This window comes from Limulus polyphemus, unplaced genomic scaffold (assembly GCF_000517525.1).
Source record: "Limulus polyphemus unplaced genomic scaffold, Limulus_polyphemus-2.1.2 Scaffold5135, whole genome shotgun sequence".
NCBI classification, from domain to species: Eukaryota; Metazoa; Arthropoda; class Merostomata; order Xiphosura; family Limulidae; genus Limulus; species Limulus polyphemus.
The window spans coordinates 35,108-46,276 of NW_013670745.1; the positions used below are offsets into that span (position 1 = coordinate 35,108).

The following is an 11,169-nucleotide window of genomic DNA, read 5'->3' on the forward strand; positions in this document are numbered from 1 at the left end:
GCACATTGGAGAATATAAGTTACGGTTCACTAATACTTACCACGTATAACTAAGAATTCCAGATGTACTGTTTAAAAAAGAAAACATTCAGCACTACAGTAGCTTAATGACACCCATCTTCGTATAAGTCATATTTTCAGACAAGGAAATTATGTGATTATAGGTTATCTCTGTGGGCTGCATTATGTTTCATAATTAATCATGGGTTATCTTTGTGAATAAAGAATTTATGTTTGTAAAAGTTTTTACTTTATGAACCATTGTGCAGTTTATACTATATCTTCTTTAACACCAAGTGCTGGGAAATTGACAGAATTATTAATGTTGAACTATAGCTGGTAATTTAGGGAGGGGGTGTATAGGTTATTACAAGATAACTGATTTGATCTACATTCTGAAAATAAACACCCTAATATAAACATTGTCTTAAAGCAGTGTCAGTTCTTCTAGTAAAACTTTCTTATATTTGAGAGCTTCATCATGTAGTTTTGATTATATTTTAAACTTGTTGTTACAGAAGTTAAAAATGTACTTAATTCAGCATATTCTTTATCACAAACTCCTCCAGTTACCACATGTTAAACTACCAAGTAATAATGAAGCTACAACACAACACCTACATACATTATACATTTATTTCATTCCACACAAAGGACAAAGGCACTTCTCTAAAAGAGTCTCCACTACTTAATTATTATTTTTCAAACTACATACATTTCTCTAAATATATATGCATTATCTACATGCAAAATACCAAGTTAAAACCTGCTTCAACAATCTTTGGTATCCAAGTGTTTCATCCTTACACACTAAAATTTGTGTATTTAAACCAGTTTATAAACTCAGCCATCTTTTCTTCACACATTAACTATCAGGGAAACATCTTTAACGTGACTTTTTTTACCATGTTAAATATGAATTTGTGAAAGACAGAGAAACAGCAGTCAACTTTCACAGTAATCATCATTTCAGTAATATACTTTTTAATTATGCATTTTTTATAAATATATTTGGTTTACTTTATTTCAAAGAGTAGTTAGGTAAGCCTAAGGTCTTATAATATATACAACCTGTTCAATTTATATATTGAAAAAAGTCAATTAAAAACTCATTCGTTCTTGATGGATGTGTTAAATATCTAACGGTTTACCTGTTAAGGTTATCAATAAAAAAAACTACCCTTAAATACCCCCTTGTGTTGTAGTGATCATATGTATGTCTAACTAAAGTATCTGGAACTTGATTTAAAAAAAACATGTATTTCTTAACTACAACTATATACTAATATCAAAAGTTAACTATGATTTAAATTACGTGCTTAAAAAGCCATACTTTAATATATTCAGTCACTTGTTTATTCTAAACCACCAATACTGAGAATTAATTTATTTATATGTGCGTAAATATTTTTATTACTCAAATGTTTTCATTCATGTATCTGACAGAGTAATCAACTTTTCTTAACATAAATTTCCTTACCTCATTAGAAACAGTAGCTTCCAATGAATCATTGTTCTGAAGCAGTTTTGTCAAATAAACCTATGTGTATGTACTTGTAGTAAAAATGTATCGGCAATAAAGTTTTCATAAATATCACAATTATCTTAAGCTAAAAATTAAAATACAAAATTTGTTACATTCTAGCAGCACATCCTATTTATTTGTTTTTAAGACATTTAAATGTAATTCTCAGAGACAGTAGAAACAGCCTAATCTAGTTTGTTTTTTTAAACCTTGAAAGCATAATGTCATGCAACAGCCAGCATGATAGAAAAGGCTGTGCTTCGAAATCTAAAGAATTGTAAAATAAACAGAGTCTATCACAGTAACATACAATTTAAAAAATAAATGACCAGATATATTATTTGTAGAACATAAATTTAAAAGTCTTGGTTCTGTGAAGACTTCTTATTTTGAAGTGTAAGTATCATAAATACATATCCACAGTCTTAATGAAATCAACACACATTTAAAAAAAAGGTTGATATATCAATAAAGTTGAAACATACCTTTCTCTTCATTTTAGCACATTCTACCTTAACAATGGAACATCCAAGAAAGTGTATAGTTATGTGTTTATAGTGTTTGATAATTCCACAACTACACTGAACAATTAAGCTTCAAATAAACTAAAGTGATAAATATCTTGGCTCCCTGTATTATATTTAATTTGGTTGGTTCAATAAAAAAAACATCCATCTAGCATTCCAGGACTCAAAAAAAAAAAAACTACGAATGACAACAGCTAAGCTGTTTTTGTATTAAATAGTCTACTGTTTCTATCTAATTGACATATGCTTATTATTTGTTTCCTCACTCTATACCTGACTTCTTGTTATTATGTTGTGTGTATTGTTACTCTTGTAAGTGGTTGTTACCCGACTTCCTGTATTATGTTATTTGTATTGTTACTCTTGTAAGTGGTTGTTACCCAACTTCCTGTATTATGTTATTTGTATTGTTACTCTTGTAAGTGGTTGTTACCCAACTTCCTGTATTATGTTGTGTGTATTGTTACTCTTGTAAGTGGTTGTACCCGACTTCTTGTATTATGTTATTCGTATTATTACTCTTGTAAGTGGTTGTACCCGACTTCTTGTATTATGTTATTTGTATTATTACTCTTGTATTATGTTATTTGTATTTTTACTCTTGTATGTGGTTGTTACCCAACTTCTTGTATTATGTTATTTGTATTGTTACTCTCGTATGTGGTTGTTACCCGACTTCTTGTATTATGTTATTTGTATTTTTACTCTTGTATGTGGTTGTTACCTGACTTCTTGTATTATGTTATTTGTATTGTTACTCTTGTAAGTGGATGTTACCTGAATTCTTGTATTATGTTATTTGTATTTTTACTCTTGTATGTGGTTGTGTTATTGCTAATTTTACATATTGCAATGATTGGTACTTGTTTTTGTTACTATATGTAAACTCCTGCAAGCACTTCTGGACACTACAGTACATCAACTTTTGTTTTGTCCTATCACAATTGTTATTTTCATTATAAAAGCACTTTCAGTACAACTAATAAATTATGCTTTAATTAAGTAACTTACTGTAGGAGAAAGAAAACCAGAACCAATATTTACATAAATACAATGAACTACTACTATTTACAAGAGTTCTATTTTTTTAATCATAATATATTTCAGTGATGTCCAAACTTGAATACTTCATCTCCCATTAGCAAAATTGTAAGTTTTAAACTTTCCCTATAAACCACCTTTTTCTTGAATTTGTCACTGTAAAACCTTCAATTAAAAACTTCAATCCTTGTGTATGTATGTATGTGTATATATATATATATATATATATATATTGGGGCCAGTTATAACTGAAGAACTATGAAAATCTGGTATTAAGACTTTTCTGATGGTCTCACTGATAAAAAAAAAGTTTGTGACATTTATGAGATGAAGAGCGTAATTAGTATAGGCAGTATATTACCTTTCACATAAATAATGCAGGGAATACCACCATTATACGATGCAAGACACAATACATCAAGCTTACTTTGCCAATTTGTTACCATTTGAGATGAAATGAAATGCTGAACACTACTTAAAAAATTACAGTTAAATCAGTCTGAAATACAAGTTTAATCAGTTTTGTGGGTAAAACAAAATGTTGCAGAAAAGATCACCTAACTATTGTGTTATAATGTAAATCATTTTCAGCTATAAGCAGAATCTCTGGCCAAGTGCCAATATTCCATTCAGGATAGTGAGTAACAAAGTTATTACTACCATAATGCAGCAACTGGAACACTTTTAAGGTGACAAAAAGACTGTAGCCTAACAAGTACAGCTCCACCTGGAAAGAAAATGTCAGGTTTATATGTTTTTATATTTATAAAGAAAAATCTTACATGATTTCTTACAAAAAAACAACAACATTAATTTGTCATTAATTTAAATAGATTTAAGTAGTATCAACAATTATTATTAATTAGGTTTAAAAAATATTCAATGACTTAAATAATGTAGTTAATTACTTTAAATACCAATACACTATCAGAAAAATGTGGGCCATTTAACCAGTCTTAAGACCTAAAGGCCAACAAACCCCAACAATTATTGTGACAATAATGATAAGCACATTATATTTGTGCCTTGATATCACTGAAGAGCAAAATTAACTTATAGGCTTACATTCTGTGTACAATATATGTCTACTCAGTAAACAGGGGGAGAAAATGTTAATGGGTAAAAATAATGTGTCAGTAAAAGTTTGATTCAGAATTTTTATTAATGTTTTTTATACTCAATACTATAGGTAAGAGAATGCATGATTGAAGATATTTACTACACATGACCTAACCTTAATACATACTTCTTAATCATGCAGAACTTTAGACTAGTTGTTGTAAATAATACCTTAAACAGAGAAACACATTATGTATACATGCATATTACTTTAAACAGAGAAACACACGTATATTTACTTTAAACAGAGAAACACACGTATATTACTTTAAACAGAGAAACACACGTATATTACTTTAAACAGAGAAACACATGTATATTACTTTAAACAGAGAAACACATGTATATTACTTTAAACAGAGAAACACCCGTATATTACTTTAAACAGAGAAACACATGTATATTACTTTAAACAGAGAAACACCCGTATACATGCATATTACTTTAAACAGAGAAACACACGTATACATGCATATTACTTTAAACAGAGATACACATTATGTATACATGCATATTACCTTAAACAGAGATACATATGTATATTACTTTAAACAGAGAAACACACGTATACACGCATATTACTTTAAACAGAGAAACACATTATGTATACATCCATATTACCTTAAACAGAGATACATATGTATATTACTTTAAACAGAGAAACACATTATGTATACATGCATATTACTTTAAACAGAGATACATGTGTATTACTTTAAACAGAGAAACACATGTATACATGCATATTACTTTAAACAGAGATACATGTGTATTACTTTAAACAGAGAAACACATGTATACATGCATATTACTTTAAACAGATACACATTATGTATCAATTTCAACATGCAGAGACTAGGATTTTGAAAAGGGATCTAATGGAAAAATTGAGCTGTTTCTTCAACAAAATAAACTAAAAATGAAAAGTCCTTTTTGTATTTACATCAATACGAGATTATGTAAACCAAAAATCTTGGGTTACTTCCAGGTGCAATACCAAACATACTTGAAGCTTACAACAGAACTGGAGGTCCAAGAGTTGGCATCATTATGTTTTTGTATGATGAAAGAAATTATAACTTGTTAAAAAGGAACAAATAAAGTTCTAGCAAAATATCCACAAAAATTATCTTGTTGTAATAATGATAAAAAATCACATATTACTATATTTCTTAAATACTAAGCTTGTATATCTAAATCACATTATACTCACACTGCTACAATTGAAACAAAAACAGTTCGTAGCCATATGTGGACTTGTCAAAAACATGTAGACAATAGAAAATCAATTAAGTGAGACAAATCTACAATGAAATATTTCAAATAGACAACAGAAACTTAAATAAACCAGTTTTATAATAATTTAGACAATCAAACTGTACATTATCAACTCTACCTCTTTTATATGTTTAGTTTCCTTAAGGACATTTAAATGGTTTAACATCAGGTCCTTCGGAGTTCTCGAGGTTGCCCTAGCAAACAGTAACCAAATGAATACTGGAAGGTTTTCCTGGGACTGGTATCTGGGGTACAGTTCTATAGCCGAAACCAACATCAGAAGTTTCACAGCTTCCATTAAGTGGGTATCTAGAGTAGGATTGTTGTTTAGTTTGGCTACCAGGAAATCCTCCACATCAGCAGTGGTGCTGGCTACTTCCTTCTCCTGGAAAAATATAAGAAAGGAACTACCTCTCAGACTTATTATACAATCTAAATATAAGCAAGGAACCACCTTCAGACTTACAATACAATCTAAATATAAGCAAGGAACCACTTCTTAGACTTACAATACATTCTAAAAATAAGCAAAAACCACCTCTCAGACTTACGATACAGTCTAAATATAAGCAAGGAACCACCTCTCAGACTTACGATACAGTCTAAACATAAGCAAGGAACCACCTCTCAGACTTACGATACAGTCTAAACATAAACAAGGAACCACCTCTCAGACTTATGATACAGTCTAGATATAAATAAGGAACCACCTCTCAGACTTATGATACAGTCTAGATATAAATAAGGAACCACCTCTCAGACTTACGATTCAGTCTTGATATAAATAAGGAACCACCTCTCAAACTTACGATACAGTCTAGATATAAATAAGGAACCACCTCTCAGACTTATGATACAGTCTAAAAATAAGCAAAAACCACCTCTCAGACTTACGATACAGTCTAAACATAAACAAGGAACCACCTCTCAGACTTATGATACAGTCTAGATATAAATAAGGAACCACCTTTCAGACTTGTGATATAGTCTAAATATAAACAAGAAACCACCTCTCAGACTTGTGATACAGTCTGGTTATAAATAAGGAACTACCTCTCAGACTTGTGATACAGTCTAAATATAAACAAGAAACTACCTCTCAGACTTGATACAGTCTAAATATAAACAAGAAACTACCTCTCAGACTTGTGATACAGTCTAAATATAAACAAGGAACCACCTCTCAGACTTACAATACAGTCTAAATATAAACAATGAACTACCCCTCAGACTTACAATACAGTCTGTTTTATTATTTTAAATCAAAAAACGACAATACACTTTCTGTTGTTTTTTTCACAAATAAGGAAACTCCTTTTTTACTGGTTCTATAATTGTGAGTACTGCCAAGTAGATTGAACAAAAATATTACATGTATTATCTGTAGGTAATAATTAAGTACATAAAAGAACATTACATATTTTTTTTTTTTTATAGAAAAAGGTAATTTTGCTGTATAAGCAGTAAACGTTACTAGAGAAAATATATCTTCCACCAACCACAAGTAACTCTAGATTCTGAACTACACAATTTAAAATCACTGAATAAACTGTGTAATATATAGTTACAAAAAAAAACAACAGTTGTATAACAACTGGGAAACTCAAACAAAACAACTCAAGGGCTATCTTCACTAGACATCCCAATTCTGTACTGACAGACTAGATGGAAGGCAAGCTAGTCAACAACACCCACAAAACCTCTAGCACAGTTTAGCATGTTAACCACTGGGCTACATCTGGACTTGTAAAAATTAAATCTACAACAATGTAAACACTAGTTTTATTTAAGTAGATGGTTTCTGATAGTTGAAAAATGTTATAAATAATCTGTACAAAAAGTAGATAACTATGTTTACATAGATACATAGGTTAGTATGTAGGAAGGTTCAAACTGTGTATACCACTAACAGGTAGATTAATGGACATTGTGTATACCACTAATAGGTTGACTAACAGATGATATGTATACCACTAATAGGTAGATTAACGGACATTGTGTATGCCACTAACAGGTTGATTAACAGATGATGTGTATACCACTAATAGGTAGATTAACAGACAATATGTATACCACAAATAAGTTGATTAACAGATGATGTGTATACCCCTATGTAATCTCTTGTTCTCATATAGATGTACCATAGTCTAGGTATTTATTGATTTCCCTGACAACGTTATAGCGATTTTCTGAGGCACATTCATCTAAACACCAGACTCCAGTGGGGCTCATTCCGTGTTTTGTAATTCTACAATACATGACCAGTCTGTCCAATATAAAATGCCGGACAGTTGTTGTAAGGGGTCTTATAAAGTTTGCTGAGTTTTTTGTTTAATTGGCATGGGATCCTCAGCATCAGCTAGAATTTTCTTAGTGTACTGTTGGTCTAAAAGTCACTCGTACATACTAAACTAAAAATAATAAAAATATTCACAACACATGAAGCTGAATCATTTCTGTAGTCGTTCATCCGGGATCAGTTGATTCCACTACAAACTATGGTGTATAGTCATTTTTAAGTAAATCCTGATTGAGATTCTGGTATTATTATAAAAAGAAAACAAATTATAGGCATCTTAAGGTTCAAATTAAACCCTTTTTAATTGAAATACCATCTTCAATCTGGATTATAAAATGAAGTAAAGGAAGCTATTCAAATACTTTCATTCTTTTGTCGTTTGAGATTTTTAGTTATTGAGATGTAAGGTTAACATTCTTTATTATGGCAAACACATCATCAATGTACCTTTTCCAAACCCAAGGAGATCTAGATAACATCTTAAGGGATTTCATTAAAATTTTTCCAGTTTAATATAGATATTTTCATTTATTCATTTGAAGAGAACAATATCATATAAATTATATATAATGTTGTAATGGACAATAGCACTGGTAAAAATGGTACACCGTGACATTAAAATGTGACACCAAAATGTTGCTTCTTCCATATTATGTACTCGGGAGCCATAGTACCACCATGGAAACAATACTGCCATGATTCATTGCACAATTTGAAAAAGAAAGGCATTTAATCAAAGAAATTCTGGCAATGCAACAATCTTATTTAAAACTGTCTGATCAACATCTGGACCTTTCTGCTGATGTTAGGTGGGAAGGTTTGTAAAATGTTGAAATACTGTTTTTTTATTGAAATAACTAAACTGAAGGATAATTTTGAGTGATTTTTTTTGTGACACAATGCTTATTGCATTTTCTCCTTTTTTAATTTATTCATAACCCAGTTGTTAGATGTACACAACTGTTTCATAAAATTAATATGAGAGTTATGATTTACATAGTTATATAGCATGAGTGTTAAATTTAGTATTTTTAGAAGCAATAATTTATCAAAGGTTTACTTATGCAGCTGTTTACAAACCATTTGTTGCACAGTTCAAATGTTGTGAATTGATGTCATGTTACTTAATGCTTCTGAATTTTTCTCCTTGCTTTATGTGAGTATTGTTACATCATAATGACTTAGTTTGTAGAAAGTTCTAAGCCTCAGTCAGGCAATATGTACATATACACAGGTAACCAAATTACTACAAGGAAGAAAGTTAGTGAAAGTAAATGTGAAATTAGACTGTAATTGTGAGTTTATCCATAAAGAGCATACAGTGGCAATTTCTAAAGTGAGTTTCACAATTTATATTGTAATAACACAGTAGAGGAGAATAATTTCTCTTGTCAGAGGGTGTTCTAAAGTAATTGAACCTGCCTGTGTAGACCTTGACAAAAAAAAAAGAGAGACAATTATTTAAAGTTCGTGATACCACTGTGATAACTGATAGCATAACAAACACTTGTACATACGTTTGACTTGTTTTGAATATATATTAGTTTAAAACAAGTGGACTGTGTGCTGTCTGTTTATTGTTGAAATTTATTGCCAACAAGTCACAGACACCTACTGTAAAGAATCCAGTGCTATAAAAACCCGACACCAATCATCCTCTCAAAGCTCAGTTCTTGTAAAGACACATACATACATACAATAAACGTTTTTAATGTCTCCAGTGTTTATTTAATAATAACAATATTTGTCAGTTGTCCATGCACTTATTGGAGACCAGAGAGTATTTGAGACTTGGCATTCATTATGCAAAATTACTAACATTTCCCAGTACTACAGGTGCAATTATGAAGAAGTCAATAACACACAATCTTACATCAACAAACAAGCAACTAATTACAACAAATCTGCATTGAAAAACTCCATTCCATCTACTAGTGTTATAATAATAGAATAACAATAACAGTAAAATCCACTATAAGTACTGGAACACAAGAATGTATATTACGGTAAAACAATAAGAAAAACTTTAAAACATGATATAAATTATTTAAAGTTACCTCGACAGTGTTTGTAGTCTTGATAATGTTTTGTAAGTGAAAACTTTATACTAATGCAGCAGCCTACATGCTGGAATTCAACTTATGATGTGGTGTAGCATTTCTTAAAACAAAAACAAGTGGCATCTTAAGCCTAAGGACACAGAAGTTAGAAGTCTGAAAAGCACGAAGAATGTTTTTGGTCCACTGTGTGACTTCACATGTGCATTAAGAGAAACAATCCAAGGTTTCTTCTATTCTTAAGTTAACATGGAAGATTTACTATTATCTACTAGCTATAGATGCAGCAACATGACCATAGAAATGAAGTACAAAAATAAATAATGATTTAATATAGAGGACAAGGATTTACAAAAGTTTCATAATCTTGTAAATTATATTTACCCACATTTCAACACAAATATTGAAGAAGGAATGTTGATTGTAATTCCAAACTTATTTTATGTACCTACAAGAAATGTGGTAAGCTTTTAGTAAAATGTACATGTCTGTACTGCACTAAAAAAAAACAAAAAACAGATGTGTTACTAAAGTATTTGTACATAAGATATGTCTGTGAATTATCTAATGTCAGGCTGACACAGTTTTTGACAAGTTGGAGTGTCAGATAATCATATGAAGAATAAAGACACTATTTTCCATACAATTTGCATATTGCATTTGCATAGCCTCTAGAACCTCTGAAATGTATATATAGTTGTTTGTTTTTTTCAGTATCACAATATAACGTACCTGGTATTTACTTTCCTCTACCATGAACTACTGATAAGTCAGCAGTATAAGCTAAAATATATAGCTGATAACTCTGACATCAAATACATAATACCATGTTGAATGGTACTCTGTAAAAGGTCACTTTGAACCCCACCTGTGTACATAGGGTTAAGGATACTATTGTTTCGAATCAAGAAGTCAAGCAAGAGCTTTTATAGTAGTTTCAAAATCACGTGTGACTCAAATCAACCTATGAAGACAGGCAAGCATAGTGAAAGTATACAGATGAGTCAGACAACAAAAGGAACAAAGGTGAAACAAACAACTGTATTATAAGGGAACACCTGCCACACATTGTACAGCCAAATGGAAGAAATAGAAACAACTGTATTATAAGGGAACATCTGCCACACACTGTATAGCCAAATAGGAAGGAATAGAAACAACTGTATTATAAGGGAACACTGCCGCACATTGTACAGCCAAATGGAAGGAATAGAAACAACTGTATTATAAGGGAACACCTGCAGCACATTGTACAGCCAAATGGAAGGAATAGAAACAACTGTATTATAAGGGAACCCCTGCAGCACATTGTACAGCCAAATGG

The 11,169-nt window shown here is 30.8% G+C and overlaps 1 protein-coding gene across 1 annotated transcript in view; it reads right to left on the reverse strand.

Annotated features, from left to right (window-relative positions):
- Window positions 1–617: 617 nt before the first annotated feature.
- Window positions 618–11,169, reverse strand: part of LOC106472171 — a 35,507-nt gene continuing 24,955 nt past the window's right edge. Inside the window, exons 6-7 of the mRNA XM_022400778.1 lie at window positions 5,608–5,987; window positions 618–3,819 (exon numbers count right to left, since the gene is read on the reverse strand). Of these exons, the coding sequence (XP_022256486.1) occupies window positions 3,646–3,819; window positions 5,608–5,987 (554 nt within the window). The 3' untranslated portion in view covers window positions 618–3,645. The remainder of the gene's footprint in view (window positions 3,820–5,607; window positions 5,988–11,169) is intronic.